General features: G+C 42.4%; 1 protein-coding gene across 1 annotated transcript in view; it reads right to left on the minus strand.

Annotated features, from left to right (window-relative positions):
* Positions 1-18,315, minus strand: part of GPHN (gephyrin) — a 562,913-nt gene that overhangs the window by 261,690 nt on the left and 282,908 nt on the right. The window contains 2 exon segments of the mRNA XM_030559799.1: positions 17,754-17,794; positions 17,797-17,845. Of these exon segments, the coding sequence (XP_030415659.1) occupies positions 17,754-17,794; positions 17,797-17,845 (90 nt within the window).

Consider the following 18,315-nt stretch of genomic DNA (forward strand, 5'->3'; position numbering starts at 1 on the left):
TTTAACTGAGAATTATGAGGAGCTGCCTGGGGAGGGATGAAGGGGACCACAAATGTCAACCTGAAGACTGACCTACACTTCAGCAGGACACCTACATCCCCTTGAGGGTGAGCAGGCAAGTTGGGGTGAGGGACAGGCTATACCTGAGGGGATCCAGGAAAATTCTCACTATAGGCTTGAAGGTTCAAAGTAGCAGCCAAACTTTCATATTTTTATCCAAACCACCAAAAAAGACAATTACCTTTTCCGTAACTGGTGTTCTTGGAGATGTGTTGCTCATGTTCATTCCACATTATGTGTGTTTGCTTGCCACATGAACTGGTGCTGGAAGTTTTCCCCCTCAGCATTATCTGTAATGGAGCTTCTCTGACACTCTCTGGAGTGGAGCCCATATGGAGCGGTATAAGGGGCGCTGCTGGCTTCCCCCACCCTCAGTTCCTTCTTGCCGGAAATGCCAACAGTGGGGAAGGAGGGCGGGTCATGGAATGGACACGAGCAACACATTTTGAAGAACACCAGTTACAGAAAAGGTAACTGTCTTTTCTTCTTCGAGTGCTTGCTCATGTCCATTCCATATTAGGTGACTCCTAGCAGTTCCTGTGGAGGCAGGTTGAAGTTCATAGCTGGGCAGATTGTAATACAGCTCTGCCGAACCCAGTGTCATGTCTGGCCTGCTGAGTGATGGCATAATGAGACATGAATGTGTGAACTAAGGACTACATCGCGGCTCTACAGATGTCCTGGATTGGGATTTGCGCCAGGAAGGCCGCCGAAGACACCTGCACTCTAGTCGAATGGGCTCTAACGAATGGGTTGTGGGACCTTTGCTAGCACATAACAGGTCTTTATGCAGGAGGTGATCCAGTTGGAAATCCCTGCAAAGAAACCGGAAGGCCCTTCATCCTATCCACCATAGCGATGAAGAGCTGGGTCGATTTACGGAAAGGCTTGGTATGCTCCAAGTAAACAGTCAAGGCCCTCGGGACGTCCAGCACATGCAGATGCCTCTCCTCGGCAGTCTTGTGCAACTTGGGACAGAATACTGGCAGGAATATGTCCTGGCTCGTGTGGCAGGAAGGTTGGGTGGGGCCACAGCTAAACTTTGTCCTTACAAAACACTGTGTAAAGCGGTTTCGAGGTCAAGGCCTTAATCTCTGAGACTTGTCTCATCGACATCACCGCCACTAGGAAAGTTACCTTCCAGGACAAGTAGGAAAGGGAGCAGGAGTCCAGCGGCTAAAAAGGCAGGCTGGTGAGCCTTGAGAGGACCAGGTTAAGGTCCCACTGTGGGACAGGGGCCCGTACCTGTGGGAAAAGCCTCTTGAGGACCCTCAGGAACCTGACAGTCATGTCATGAGAAAAGACCATCTGACCTTGGATCAGCTAGTGGAACACAGAGATGGCCACAAGGTGCACTCTGATGCAAGAATGTGCCAGACCCTGGGTCCTGAGCTGCAACAAGTAGTCCAAGATGGACTGCACTGAAGAATGCAAGGGAGAAATGCCGCGCTCTGACACCCAGTGGGAAAACCTTGTCCTCTTGGCCTGGTAAATTAGTCTCGTGGATGGCTTCCTACTTCCGAAGAGGACCTGCTGGACCTCCTCTGAGCAGGTATGCTCCTCCAGGTTCAACTACCGAGCAACCACACCAAGAGGTGTAGAGACTCGAGGCTGAGGTGTAGGATCCTGTGACAACAGATCTGGATGGTAGAGAAGGGGCCAAGGAGGGGCCAACGCCATGTTCGTGAGCATGCCGAACCTGTGCTGACGAGGCCATACAGGGGTAATCACGATAACCTGTGCCTTGTCCGTCTTGATCTTCACTAGGACCCAGCTGACCAGAGGGATCGTGTACATCAGACCCTTGGTCCGTGACACCCTTCACTGGTTCCAGAGTCTCTACTTAGACAAGATCTGTGTTGTACCCCAATTTTCTGGGTCATGTCAGAGGCAGTAAATTCAAAGGAATGGACAAAAAGCCTCTGAAAAGACCCCAATGGATGCCAATCATTGGAATTCTATCCTCCTCCTTGAAGTTGTTTTTGTCACTCTGCATTATTTCTTCTATCCTTCCTTCTATTAGCCAAATCATCTTCTGCTCTCAATCTCCACCCCAGTAATGGAACCAGAGTCCTCTCCTTCAACTTCAATCCAAATCACAATATAAGCACTCTCCTTCTTTCTCAACCTCTGCTGGTATCAGGACTCTATTTCCAGCTATCAAACTTGCACTCACCTCCACAGTTTCCAAACTCCTTCACAATGATGGAGTAAAGCTCTCTCCCTGGTTCCCAATGTCTGTCCTCCACATCCCACAGTCCTGTAGTCCAGGACTTCTCCAAGCCTCCTAACCTCCATTACCAGAGCCTAAGCAGATTTGGTGCTTTCTTGAAGGCTCCTAACCTCGATTCTTGAAATATAATTGTTGCCTTTGCTTGACTTCCAGCTTGCATCCCATTCTCTGAATTAGGGTCTTTTCTCCTGTCAGCTTTCATCTCCTTTTATTAAGTGAGCACTCTTTCCCTAGTGTCATGGCTTCCCTGGCTTTCTACTTTATAATATCTCTTCTGGCAAAGTATTATATCCATTGTTTTATCCTGGCCATTGTAAATTCCAGTTCAACTGCTTCCAATACAAAGCAAAGTATTTTTTTAACATATAGTCAGCCACCTATGCATCAATTTTATACAGCAAGATTGAAAAATACCTACACCCCATTTTGGATAGGTAATATAACGCAATAAGGGGGCAATCTTTATCTCTTCCCCAAACTGCAGAGAAGTTCAGATACAGGAAAAAGATGCACTAGTTGTATTGTGTGGTGCTGAGCCAAGATTTGCGAAACTCAGAAAAGTCACAAAGCCAGAATCCACAGGGATTTGCTGTGCATCCTTGTGCAGCAGGGTTTGTGAGCATGGTAAGACAGTGACAGGCTGTAGCAGCTGGATCAGGGTCTACTGGCCATAGAAGTGGAATGTCTTTCTTATCCTCCCCAAAACAACTCCCCAATATCAAGCACTGTTACTTGGGTTTGGAAAAGTGCAGAGGAAAATTTAGCCCTAAGAAAGGAACCAAGAGTCACCAGTAATATGATATGGTAAGTAAGGGACAAAAACTAGTCAGTTATAGTTTGTTGTAATCAATGGACCAGAGTGGCCGTTAATATTGTACAGTAAAAAAAGATACTCAGACTACCTGCTGGCAACTTCAGCAGCTCATGTGATATTATGAAGAGATGTGGCCAGAGTTAGTTGCATTGCATCACAAACACAATGGCTAGCATCTTTTCTTTAAGGGGAAGATTCTACATAAGACTTCAGTGGGAATGAGCTAGAATAAATGACTCTCAGGAAACAATAAATGAACTTTCATATATGAAGCAACTGAACAGGGTTAAACAATGAAATGTAAGAAATGGAAAGAGGTTTGAAATGTGGATAATATAATAATAAAAAGAGTAATCTAGGATTATATACATCATGCTTAAATAATCATATTACTAAATATATGGGACAGAGTTAAGCTTTGATGGAAAAAGCCCGGAAGCTATCAGTCAGATCACAAGATGTAATAATGGGCACAAATGGTCTGACGGTTTTATAAAACATTTATTTTCTTGCCCACTATCAACAAGAGTTTCACAATTTGAGAAGGAAAGAACAGTCCCTGAGAGCACAATCACAAGTGCCTAATTAGCAGGAAACATTTTAACACATGACTTATTTTAGTATAATATTTATAGGGATTAATAAAGGCAGGGCGATTAATGACCTACAGCTGAGATGCTAATATTTCCTTGAACACAAATAGAAGCAAACTACTGTCTGTTCCCTGCCTAGTCCCTCTCCTCACTGTGGTGGGAAAAGAGTTCTGATGGGGCAAAGGGAAGGATTACATGAGCAAACAATAGTCTGATGCTGGAATTCTCCCCAAGGCCCAAAATAACAACAAAATACACAACCTAGGAGACATTTTGTAATGGGTTTGGTTCAAAATGTTTCACTTCTGTATTTTGTTTACCTTTCAAGTAAACTTTTGCCTCCTAGTCCTTATCTTTTTAATCTTCCATCATATGGAAGTCTTCTATGTCTCTGCTCTTTTTTGCTTCCTTTCTCTAGACTGTTTCTATTTCTGTTGTATCCTTTTTGAGAAGATGTGACGAGAACTGAACACAGTACAAGGGTGACATTTAATTACTTAGCAGGTTTTTTAGTATTATTCTCTATGTTTTTCTTAACACGATGTAATATCTTGTTCATGTCTTTGGCCACTGCTGTGCAATGAGCAGATGTTTTGACTGAACTATCCGCAATGATGTTAAGAACAAAGATCCAAAAGACCCATTCAAGATGAAAAGTCCAGCAATATGGTCTTTGTGGTAAACATCTTGTTCTTCCCCTTCTCCATTTAACTGTAAGAATCCTATCAAAGAGCTTTTAAAGTCAATATATATAAAAATGAAATAGATGGATTACTTTGCATGTATTATACTTGGTACTAAAATAAGAGAATAGTAAGTGAGGAGTAAACAGATTGTAAAATAAATTGCACTTGAATACACAGAGTAACAAATAATGTTATTCACTATCATAGAAACTAGAGAAGGAAAATTCTTGTCCATTCCCTTTGTCAGTACATATTGTTCCCTATAACATAGTTTTCAGTGCTTTCTCTAATCCAGTTGTAAAAGAGCAAAATAAAGAGGTTTCTAACATTTCCCATGGGAGACTATTCACAGACTAACAGAAAAGGTTTCCTGATATGCAATCCACATTTTCTTTTAATTTCATCCATTACTGTTTACAATGTCCTAGCTAATGACTATATATATCATGCTGAGGCTGCACAATCTACCAGGTAGAGCATACTAGGTAAAATACCTCTAGTGCTGTCCATTGTAGCTGGTATTGCTCTCTGAAGCACCAACATTCCAACATGAGGAATCACTACATTTTGTTATAAAAGAATAATAGAGAATAGAAAAAGCGTCTCCTGGAGTTCCACCATCAGGATTAACAGGATCCAAGCTCCTAATGTCAACTCCTCTACATTCTAGTCCTTCCCTTTTTGATAAGTAAGGAGGAAGAAAATGTGAAGAATATTCCCAAAATGCCACCTCAGGAGTTCAATGCAGCTGGGCAGTGTAGAAGAAGTGGCTGCCAGCATCTGGCTGTGGAAGAAGGTGAGAAATGCTCAGGAAACTTTGTTTTGGTTATTATTAGCAGTAAATATGCCCAATGGCCTGTGATGGGATGTTAGATGGGGTGAGATCTGAGTTACTACAGAGAATTCTTACCTGGGCATCTGGTTGGTAAGTCTTGCCCACATGCTCAGGGTTTAGCTGATTGCCATATCTGGGTCTGGGAAGGAATCTTCCTCCAGGGCAGATTGGCAGAGGCCCTAGGGGAGTTTTCGCCTTCCTCTGCAGCGTGGGGCATGGGTCACTTGCTTGAGATTTCTCTGCACCTTGAAGTCTTTGAACCAATTATTGAGTACTTCAATAGCTCAGACATCGGTTAGGGGTTATTACAGGAGTGGGTGGGTGAGAGTCTGTCCCCTGTGTTGTGCAGGTCAGACTAGATGATCACGATGGTCCCTTCTGACCTTAAAGTCTATGACTCCATGAAAATGAAAATTCACTGCCCCATTAGTGGTAGCAGTTGCCAGAGCATACAGAGCATGGGCCTATTTCTTCTGGGCTGGATAGTAACAGCAGAGACAGTATGAAGACCTGGAATCAGTGAGTCTGCATTCTGCTGCAGTATGTCTAGGGTGACCATATTTCCTTATGCTGAATACCGGACACCTCGTAAAATTACTTGCATTCAAGTGAATTCAACGGCAATCCATCAGAACTACGCAGTACAAATGTTCAAATTAACATCAAGTTTATTGAGCCCTTGTTTAAAAGAAATTGCGAAGTTGGATTCTATTTAAATACCTTCTTATCTTTAAGGTTTTAGGGTTCACACGAGGAGAGGTCACACACATGCACACTCCTGTCACCTCTCTCACAGGGGGTGACCGACCAACCCAACCCTCCCTGCTGGGTGCTCTCTGCCCTCCATGCCTAGCTGGGCTCCTGGGATGGACCCACCTCTCCTAGTAGCTGGAACTGCATCTTCCTGAGGCAACACATGAGGTGGGGGCATGCAGGATCACGTTCTTCCCAGATTCATGCCAGGATTCACCCCAGAATGTTGCCAGCAGCAGCCTTTCAGCACTGGGCGAGAGGGAAGGGACAGGAGCTGCTTCCAGCCGCAGGGGAGGAGGATGGGGTGAAGAGATGACCTGGCCCATGTCTTTGCAGAGGTTCAGACTGCTGCTGGCCACCGACATAACCCAGCCACCTATGTCCCCTGGCTACAGCATGGGTAGGAAAGGGTAAGCCCTAAGAATGCATTGTGCACCAGGGCCCAGGGAACCAGACTGCAGGGCTTCAGCGTGGCTCAGCAGGGGAGGGTGCCTAGGGGACGGAGCAATCCCATGATCCCTGGGGGGCAGGACCCAGGGCAGGGGGCTGGGTGAAAAAGGTGCTAAGCCCCTGCCTGGGGGTTACTGTGGAGTCTGCAGGATTGGGGCATGAACAGGCTGGAAATGCTTCCCCTCCACACCATTCCATAGCTCAGCTGAAGGCCAGAGAGGCTTCCCTGTGCCAGCGCTGTGTGGAGCTTTGGCACATTCAAGGGTTGGTACTCCTGGCCAGTGCCCCCTGGGTTTTCCTGGGGTGTCAGCCCAGCCAGAGGCAGTGGTGGAAGAAGGAGCCTGCCGGCAAGGCTGTTGATGAGCTGAGTGCACCAACCAGTCGCTGGTTTCTCCGCCACAGCACTGAGATTGGGGCACGCCCCACTGGGGGAGAGGCCGAATATGGAGGAACAGTGGTGCTGGAAGGGGCAAAGCAGAGAGAGGACAGGGAAAGGGGGAGCATGTAAAAGGCTGATGGATGGGCAGCAGAGGCAAAACAACTGGCTGCTGCCTGCCTGCACTTACCAACCACTGCAACACACAGAGCGCAGCCAGTGCCAGACGGAAACGGGACCGGGGGGCAGGGCCCTGCTGGCCAAGAGCTGGTATGCAGCAGGGTCTGCACTGACAGACCAGCCGCGGGAGCAGTTGGCCCCACGTGCTGCATCTTTGCCCCGCCATCAGCCTTGCACACCCATCCCCATCGTTGGCCACTGGACCCCCCAACTCACCACTGGTGGGCAAGCAGGTGATGAGCTGGGATCCAGCCAGCAGCAGGACCCACCAGTACTGGGAGTAGGGGGAAAGATGGAAAAAATGGGACACGAGACACCTGCAGGACAGCTTAAATACGGGACTGTCCCTTTAAAAATGGGGCTTCTGGTCACCTTGAATATGTCCCCCTCCACATTTGATTGCAGCAAAAGGAAGAACCCCTAGCAGCAAGACCCTGTAGCCCAGCAGTTTGATTCAAACTCTCCTGCACAATAGAACATCCACTAGTTTTGATGCTCCAGAAGGCACTGTCGGGATTCAGAAGCACAGTGCACTCTTACGGCACAAATACCAGGATAGCCTCAGATAGCATATAAGTATGAATGGAGGCAAAACTTACCCAAAATGACTGCTTCCAGACAACAGTGGCCATTTTAGTTATTCTTTTATTCATGTATATGAATACCTCAAAATAAACACTATAAATACCTTGGAATTTCAGGCTTTCAGTTAAGAAACAAATACAAGCAGAATAGCCCTGGTTCTCCATTGCACTGCATCTTGTGTAGTTATTTACACCTGTGCTATGTGATTGCAAAGAGGGAGTGAGACACAACCAAATAAAATAGTAGCATTTTACACCACTTTGCATTCCTGCAAGAGGCTGCACAAGGTGTAAAGCAGTGAAAAATCAAGCTCAATATTTTAATCTCCCTAATTCCAAAACAGCGTCACCACTTAAAGAATGTGGCTAATCACCAGTGCTTTGCACTGCAAGGGTTGACGGTTTCAACAAGCCAATTAAATCCTGTGCTAACCTACACGTTGTATACGTGAACACTGCAAGATCCTATCCCTTTTTCTATAATGTGCAAGCTTTTATGCAGGGTTTTACTCCCACATCCTCCCCATCAAATCAATTATTTATATTCTAATCCCTAAACATTCAGAGTTATGTGGAGATTTTAGCTTGACAACTGACACTGACTTTTGCAGTACACAAAATTTGCAGTGTACATGTTGATTATACTCCCATCCAGCACTGTGTTTTCCTGCAGGCACACAATCTCTCTGTGCATAAACAAAGAAACTCACCTAGAGTCCCCCTTTTGTCCTTGATATTTCAGTAAAATGCAATCATTAACATAACTCTGAAGTGCACAGTGAACTGAGTTTTATGTTTTTCATTTATTCATGACATAGCTATGAACGTTATATAATGAAAGTATCAACATATATCCATATTGTGGCAGAGCGTTGACCTTTCCCCCTTGGGTCCCTGTGCTTCTAGGCAGTTTATACTAGCCTCAGTGGCTCACTGTGACCCTCCATGTAGCCCTTCTCTCTCTAGGCCAGGGTTACAGTCTACTGAGCCCTTTTCATCACAGGCCACCAAAGAGGTTGGTGAGAGAACACCCACAGTCTCTGTTGTTCCTGGGGGCTTATTTCAGAAACAGTTTAGCCTCCTGTCCTGACAGGGGCCTGACTTCCCCTCCCAGGAGATGTTCCTGTAGTGGTGGGTTGGGGGGAACCCAGGCCTGCCCTCTACTCTGGGTTCCGGCCCAGGGACCCTAATGGTAGCAGCTGTTGGCAGCCAACCTTTCACTGCCAGAGTTGCTACATTTCCCTGGGCCACTTCCCCGCAGCTCTCCTGCTTCTCCCTTTCTTCATCCTTACCTTAGGGCACCCTTACCGACAGTTTGAGGGTGTCTTCATTAACCAGCCCTTCAGCCGCACTTCCTCTCCCCTGGCTCTCCTCTGCCTGACTGGAGTGAGCCCTTTTTATAGTATCAGCGGGGGCTTTAATTAGAGTCAGGTGTTCTCATTAGCCTGGAGCAGCCCCTGCTCTGGTCAGTCAGGGAACAGAAAACTGTTAATCCAGTGGCCAGTATATCTGCCTTCTTTATTCTGCTGTACCCAACTGGCCTGGGTCTATCACAATATGTAAAAGTGTCCATTTCCCATTGCACTGAAGGGTGTCATTTCCATTTTAAAATAGTGTTTTCTCCATATTTCTTGATTTTGCATAGTAGTTATAGTAATAATCCCTCCATGCATTCATTTTTTCCTCTCTCTGCAAAAACTATCACTTGAAGATGGGATTGGAGGAGCCAGATGACCTTGGAAGCTTGTGTATATACATTTCTGCCAAGTCCTATACATATTAATTGCTGGCATCTTATTATGCTAATAGTGCCTAAACTTTTTCCAGTCAACAGCATGGGTAACTTTTTTAAATACATTATTTTTCTCAGGTTTTAAATCTTTCATGCCAAAGATGTATTCAGAAATTCTGGAGATAGGAACTTTAAACACTATTCATGTTATAAAAGAAAAATATTCCTAAGGCCAGACTACTAGATGGTTCAAGAGATTGGTAGTGGGCTGTATGGCTTTTCACTGCTAAATTGCTAGTTCAAATCCCAGGCAGATCAATAATGACTGAAAGATACTAGCACCTCCCGACTATTTGATGGACTATTAGCAATAAGCTCAGTATTTATACACAAGAATCATATATGTATTTATTTCCATATAGGAAACTTCAGAACTTCAGCATTGCATTTTGGTACTAATAGTGTTCACTACATTCTGTGGATCAGCAGCGAATGAGTGCCTTGGGGAGCATCTCATAGCAGTTGGGCACAATGGGCAGCGTCAGCCAGAGCAAGGCTCCTTCAGGATAGAGGCAAGAGCGTGTCAGGGGTAGTTTGGAGCTGTGCTCCCTGCCTGCCTGGGGAATGCCAGCCATACAGAGGTAGCCCAGCTCGGCTCAGGGACCAGGGCAGGGAGGGCAGCAGAAAAGCAAGCCAGCGCCCTGGTTCCCGTTCTCACCAGTTTCTGATCTGCTGGGTCCTGGCAGGAAGTGATGCTTTCAAACTGTAGGGTGCACCCCTTCTGGGTCACACCTGCATTTGAAAAACTTGCTGCTAAATGGAAGGCAGAAATATGGGGAGGCACATGGACACTTGCTGAGAATCAAAAAGTTAAAATTTTATAACCATTAAAACACAAATTGTCAACATCACATGTGAAAATACGAAGTATCCTTACATCAAACGCTAATAGGTTTTCAAACAGCATTTTTCTTACTTTGCCTATCTTTGCGGAATGGAATGTGACACTTGCATAAAGTTTGCAAGGGGCCTCGTCCCAGAGAGCAAAAGTACAGAATGGGATCTGGCTCCAACACTAATTAAAATACAAGGGAAGGTTTTTTTGTTCTCACATGTAGTTTTTCAAAAAATTCCACAGCACATCTGTTCGAGCCTGATGGCACACCAGTGTGCCACGTTATACCAGTTGGGAAACACTGAGTTAACACATTTTTCAAGAGACTATTCAAAGTGAAGTGGTGTATTCATATCCCTCCAGTCGGAGGGAGGAAAGGAAAGGGGTGGTAGAAGCAGTCTGGAGGATTTGTTAGTGAATTACAGATTGTTGTTATACAGGGGCGGCTCCAGGCAACAGCGCTCCAAGCGCATGCCAGGGGTGGCAAGCCACTGGGGGCGCTCTGCCGGTTGCCGCTAGGGCGGCAGGCAGGGTACCTTCGGCAGCTTGCCTGCGGAGGGTCTGCTGGTCCCGTGGCTTGGTGGACCTCCTGCAGGCGTGCCTGCGGAGGGTCTGCTGGTCCCACGGCTTAAGAGGCAGGCACGCTTGTGGAAGGTCCACCGAAGCCACGGGACCAGCGGACCCTCCGTGCTTGGGCGGCAAAATGTCTAGAGCCGCCTCTGTTGTTATAGTGGGTTCTATATTTTAACACACTAACAACCTTGCCAGCTGCTTCCCTTCTTCCCTTCCCAGACCTGAAGAAGAGCTCTGTGTAAACCTGAAAGCTTGTCTTTCTCACTAACGAAAGTTGGTCCAATAAAAGATATTGCCTCTCTCACCTTGTTTCTCTAATATCCTGGGACTGACATGGCTACAAACAACACTGCATATATTAACCCATGATTGTCAATTAAGCCAACAACAGCAATAACATAGGTAGCAGGGGAACCATTCTTTTTCCTTTTGTGTAGAAATAAGTCAATTATAATCACATTACTCTTTCAGTATTAGCCTGGAAATGACCAATTATCTACTTATGGGATATGCAGAGTCTTCTTCCACTTCCATTTTTCTGGTGTTACCATGGAATAAAAATCTTATTCATAGAAGTCAATTAAATCTATTACAGGCCAGACAAATAGGATATCTCATGCTTTTATCTTTCAATGTACATGAAACATTCAAATCTTTGTAGTTTTTTTCTACTTTGAGCAGAGGATTGTGAATATCTTAAATACAATGGGAAGACAGACGTGTAAATTATTAGCTTGCTTTTTAATGTACCAGGGAAAGCTGTGGTAAAGCAAACAAACTGTTTATCAAAGGGGCAAAAATAAAATAAGCAACTGGACTGGTTGAGTATTCTAACCTAGGCAAAACACGGTACTATAAATATTCAGAATCTGGTATTCTGTATCTTTCAACCTCCTCATATTAACAGGTTCACAGAACTGATTAAAGATTTGAAAGATATTTTCATCATCACCTCCTGTGCAGATATTACCAGCTTTCTCACATATCCAAAGAGAAAAGATTTGTGACCATATCAACTTCTCATCCTCAAACAATTTCACTGGCTATCCAAAAGTCAGGATGCAGTTAAAAATTGCCCCCTGTGGATTTACTGCAACTGACCTCATAGATTTTGATTAATAGATTCATATGAGTTTAAGACCAGAAAGGACCATTATATCATGTAGTCTGTCTTGTATGTCACAGGCCAGTAAATTTCACCCAGTTATTTCTTCATTGATCCCAATTATTTCTGTTTGGTTAGATCATGATATAAAGACACCAAGAGATGGAGACTCCACCAGTCCAGTTGGCAGTTTATTTTGGTGATTAATCACCTTCACCGTTAATTTGAATTTGTATGGTTTCACTTTTTAGCTACTGATTCTTGTTGTGTCATTCGCCGCTAGATTAAAAAACACTTTAGTACCCAGTAGTTTCTCTCTGTGGAGGTATTAATACACTATACCCAAGTCACTTCTCAATCTTCTTTTGGCTAAGTTAAACAGATTGAGCTTCTTAAGTTTGACTTTAAAAGTTATTTTCTCCAGCCTTGGAATCATTTTTGTGCCTCTCTTCTGCACCCTCTCCAAATTTTCAACATCCTTTTAAAAACATGGACACCACAACTCTACATGGTATTCCAGTATCTGTCTCATCAATGCTGTATACAGAGGTAAAATCACCTCAGTATTCTTACTTACTAAACCCTTGTTAATTTGTCATATTCAGACTTGTCCATGTCTGGAAATCTGTAGAGAAGCTACTTGGAGTCATATGCACACCTTTCTATAGCATTACTCTCAATCTGGCCTCTCAGTCAGATATTCAGTTTGGGAGGGCAGTTTTACAATGGCTGTTTAACTGCAAGCTTTCAGCTTGCTTCCCAGGGTTTTATTGCTTGCTAAATTCCCAGCAGCAAGAATACGTGAGCCCATCTTGAAGAAGAAAGGTTGTTTACCAATAACTGGAGTTCTTCAAGAGTATTGTCTCTACATATTCATTTTCCCTCTTCCTCAGAGTCCTGCCACTCTCTGGTCAATGTCATTTCAGTAAATGGAACTGAGGCAGAACCTCCCTCCCTAATCCCATATCCTGCTACAGCTGCTTTGGAGCTCATAGGTGTCCCCAGTGCAGCGTCTGCTGCTGCTCTGATGGCAGCAGGGCAAAGTTTTTTAGATGTTCAGTGATTCTGGAATGCTGCCAAAATTCTCCTGAGGAACATAAATAAGAGAAGGAAAATTGCGATTTTTAAGCTTTACAATTTAGCTAAATCTGACTGGAGTTTCACAGGACAAAGAAAAGGCACTTCTTAGCCTGAGAAAATACCAAAATAGCAAAGGTTTTCTGCAAAGAATGGAGCAAAAGGCATTAGCAAGAATTCTTTATCATGAAAAGTATTAGGTAACCTAAATATAGGAGTCACTATCAGTTCCCCATAAAAAAATCTTGCCTTACAATTTTTTAAAAAGAATTACAAAATTGGTGGGCTAAAGGAACACAGTATACATATCATATTTGGATTTTTGATATAGTATGTATAAAATTTTTGATCAGTATCTCATACTCCTAATTGAATTTAATTAAAAAAACCCAGAAAATTGGCTTGGATAAAAATCTATTCATATTGATTGAAAACTGTCTACCAGTACTGATAATTACTGATGGGCTATAACAGGGTACTGTACGCATTAGGATTACTCTTTGTAACAGAATTGTCTGTGCCCTTTAAGGTAGTAATCATTTGCAGCAAAGTGACCATGTTTGCAGGCTTGGGCCCTTTAAGGGCAGGCATGAGGAGGGATGTACTTTGTTGGGGATCTGGTTAACCGTTGCTCCCTAAGGGCCAAGTGACAGTCATGTGACCAGCTGTCATATATAAGGGTAGCCTGTGGATCAATCACAAGAGGGACATTCACAGAGAGTGGAATGGTTGGCTACAGCGAGTGAGAAATTTTGGAGAGAGGCAGGAAAATTTTGTCTTTTTTTAAGGTATGCAGGAACCATGTATATTGCTATTTTAGGTGTATTTTGCAAGATAGTGTATGACAAAGAAGGTACATGGAGGTGGGAGGAGTACATAGAGGATGAGTCTATACTAGCACTTTTTACCTTAAATTATTTGATTGCCATAAGCAAAATATGTTTTTATATCGGAATGAACTATAATGACCTACAACAATTATCACATCAATGTTTTAAATGATTTCTAAAAAGTCTAAGGCAAAATATCATTAACTTTCTGTTAAGATTCTATCTGCATATCAATTAAATAAAAACATTACTATCTTGCAGTTCTAGAAAAAAGGGATTACAAGGCCGGAAATGTAAAACTGAGGTTCCACAAATAACCTAACTCTCAACCATCCACCTGACACCAAGCCACCATAAGCCAATAATTTCACACCACATTTCTAATATGCACTCAAACCCTAGTATCCTAGTGACCACAATAAAGATATCAACAACCAGAGGTTATATGATTATCTCAGCAATGCAATTCTGGCTTTTGGCTTCAGTTCATATTCGAAATATCATCAACTACCAGGCTGTGATAAGACCTACCACCCTCACCATCACCATTCAGGATCACCTACAAAGACAGACTGCTTCAAATTTAACCACCCAGCGGCAGTAAGAAACATCTAACTTCTGATCTCTCCATATGCAGTCCATAATTACTGTCTCACAGCCATTATTCCTTATAAGGCAATGAGCACAATCTTCATCCTTCAAAATATATATTGATTGGGTTACCTCTGATAATTTGCAATGACCTGATGTGATTAAGATACTGCTCCAAAAAATATATGGGTTATAGGTGGGATACATGTCACAGTAAAGGTTGTTTGTGAACCTTATTATGAATTTCCTATGTCACAAACTTTTATTTTTAATAACTCCAATATCTTAGTAAAATTATTTTAATTTAGTTGAGAATTTAGTTACAAAATTAAATACATCTTACAACTGTTTTTTCTATTATGCATTTGCCTTTCAGTTATCTTCAAGGAAAATATTCATTCTGGGCTAAGTACTCTTTTTTTTAAACATGCTAATGTCACTTAAATGCCAACAGACAGGGTTTTTTCCCTTCAACATTTGCTAAAATGAACCCTTAGAAATGACAATATTATGGAGGTGATGGCCACAATTTCATAGTAAGGCAGTTTCATTTTGCAATTAAAGTAGGGATTCAGCCTTTTTGTTATATATGAAAAATACAATGTATCCTTCCCAATTTACAGCTCTTTCTCTTTGAGTATATATTTTCTGAGAATTGTAAATGTTAAGTATCGGGGGTAGCCATGTAGTTTGTATCCACTAAAACAACAAGGAGTCCGGTGGCACCTTAAAGACTAACAGATTTATTTGGGCATAAGCTTTCATGGGTAAAAAAACTCACTTCTTCGGATGCATGGAGTAAATAAATGTAGTCTGTATTAAATTAATTAAAAACTGGGCCCTTGAGAAATGTATGGCAGTCTTTTCTTTTTTCATAGACTCACAGAATCATAGGACAGAAAGGGACCTCGAGAGATCACCGAGTCCAATACTCTGCACTCATGGGCAAGACTAAGTATTATCTAGATCATTCCTGATAGAGGTATATCTAACCTGCTCTTAAAAATCTCCAGTGATGGAGATTCCACAACCCCCCCGTGGCAACTTATTCCAGTGCTTAACCATTCTGATATTAGTTGGTTTTTCCTAATGCCCAGCCTAAACTGCCCTTGCTGCAATTCAAGTCCATTGCTTCTTGTCCTATCCTCAGAGGTTAAGGAGAACAATTTTTCTCCCTCCTCCTTGTAACAACCTTTTATGTATTTGAATACTGTTATCATGTCCCCTTTCAATCTTCTTGTCTCCAGATTAAGCAACTCTAATTTTTTGATCTTCCCTCCTGGGTCATGTTTTCTAGATCTTTAAACATTTTTGTTGCACTTTTCTGGACTTTCTTCAGTTTCTCCACATCTTTCCTGAAATGTGGCACCCAGAACTGGACACAATACTCAAGTTGAGGCCTAATCAACACAGAGTACAGCAGAAGAATACTTCTCATGTCTTACTTACAACACTCCTGTTAATACATCCCAGAATGTTTGCTTTTATTTGCAACTGTCTTACCCTGTTGACTCATATTTATCTTGTGATCCATTATGACCCCCAGATCCCCTTCTGCAGTACTCCTTCCTAGGCAGTCATTTCCCATTTTGTATGTGTGCAATTGATTGTTCCTTCCTAAATGGAGTACTTTTTATTAATCGTTATTGATTTTTTCCCAAATGATTTTTAATAACAATAATGCAGACACTTAAAACTTTCCATATAGTTATAATCAAATCAAATCTTATGAATAAGTTATATTAGAAGAAATTAGGTTGTTAATTATTTTTGTATCCAGCTGTCATGATTATATAGGATCAGGGACAGTCAGTTCAACATCTCCGATAAAGGGCCATTGTGGCCTCAGCGTAACTCAATCAATCGTCATTGCCATTCTATAACTAATTTAAATGTAATAATTCTTTTGGCTTTAATGACTCTGTGGTATGAGGAAGACTGCACATTTGTGTGAAGAGTTTTCACTGGTAGATTACTTGGCACAACTGCCACTGCCCTTTGAGGTTCCATAGCTCATTGTGGGCGACATTGCTTGAAAGGCTCCATGTGACTCTGCTGCCTCTACTCCACTGTGCACCAAGGCAGTATTGCCTAGGGAACTAGGCAGGAGCAGAAGTTAAGCCCTTAAAGTTCAGCAATATCAGAACCTGGAACTGGGCTCTCCCCTGCCCATCCTTTCACAAAGAGTTGTTATCTGTAATACAGTCCTCTAAACCGATAAGTCAATTGCAAAATGATGGCCAGATTCACCTGTACATTTTGGCTACTTTGTGGTGCTCTGACAATGCAAAGCAGGTGTAACTGGCCAGCATGCTCTGGTTGCTTTGCAGTGCTCTCATGTCCCAGTGAATCTGCCTTAAAAGTTTTAAGAATATATTTAAGTTGATACTACATATCTTTGAATCTTCAGAAATATCACATAACATTTTCTTGGGTTTCTTGTCAATTTTAATGACCTTTACCTAAAAAAAAGAAAAAAAAAAGGAAATTTCCAGACAAACAACTATGTTAAGATGGAGTTCAGGTGACAGTACATAACATTCTATTTAAGAGTAAAAAGTATTATGGAGATGTGATAATCCATCCAAAGTCAAGTGTACAAAACCCGGAAATTCAGAGTTACGTTATCACTTAAAAGAAATCCAAACATGCTAAATTACAGAATTACATATTTAAGGCACTTACGCAACCTTAACTCTGTTCTCTAGTGACACCGTGAAGGAAAAAGTGCCACCTCTTCCCTCGCCCCCAGCCGCCAGTGATTAAAATATCAGGTTAATTTAACTCTAACACTAAAATACCTAATCATAATCATCTAGTTATTGCATGGTGTCACTAGAATGCAGAGTTAAAGGGTTTTTTTGTTGCCTTTATTGTGACTTTCTTACCTTAACATATTGGATGTCTTTTAAAAGTAGCCTTAACTCTGAATTTCTTGGGTTTGTAATGCTTGGTCTGGAGACAATTACCACTTCTCTGTAATGTTTTTCCATTTAAATTACTGAACTATATTCTCAACCCTAACTCTATTTTAATTTCCATATCTGTCGGGAATTATATTGTATGATTCAAAACACTGGAGTAGACTGTGGTTTTACCATAAGCCCCAAGCCAGAGCCAGTATGTAGTTGTGCTCTCTGGGAGTAGAAGAGAAACCACATCGTGAATGTCATAGTATAGTTCGGATTCCCCACTTGCTCTAGGAGAGAAGGAAATGGTGCCAGCTTTTACCTGGTGCAGATTCCTTCCACCTCTCCCTTCTCAACACAGCGGAGCAGAGCATAGTGTCAATCAGAGATACTGCACAATCAGGTCAATGAAGCATTTCTAGAAGTCAGGAAGTTTATGTGCTAAAGGGCGACTGTTGTGCATCCAGGATATCTCACCTCTGGAGTGACGTCTCGTGGTGCAAACCCTGTTCCTCCGTTGTCAAAATCAAGTTAAGTTCCTTTTCATCACACCAGTCTATCAGTGTCTCCTGAAGAGAATATCAGCACTGTCAGATTTGGCATATAATGTTAATTACAGAAATCTGAAAAATGCCTAAGACTTAAAAATCTTCAAGTACCAATAATTAAACTCAGCTTCATATATTCAATGAGAGAATTTTTAAGACGTTCCACATGACAATGTTATACGAATACTTTTCTCTCTCTCTCTCTTTTTGAGTTTATGACCAATATATGACAGAGTAATTTGTGCACCAATACCAATGTGGTTTGGAATGAAAATTGATATTGATTCTCAATGAAAATTGAGAATATCTTCCCGAGTCCCAAATGAATTTTTTTTTTAATTTTAACACTTTAATAACTTCTCATTACAATTACTGAACTACACACACATATTTCAACATAGGTCTGAATACACACATAGACCTCAAAGGTATTTATAGGCTCTTACCGTCCATTGATTCAATAGAAGTTAGGAATCTAGATACCTTTGAGG

This window comes from Gopherus evgoodei, chromosome 4 (assembly GCF_007399415.2).
Source record: "Gopherus evgoodei ecotype Sinaloan lineage chromosome 4, rGopEvg1_v1.p, whole genome shotgun sequence".
Lineage (NCBI taxonomy): Eukaryota > Metazoa > Chordata > Testudines > Testudinidae > Gopherus > Gopherus evgoodei.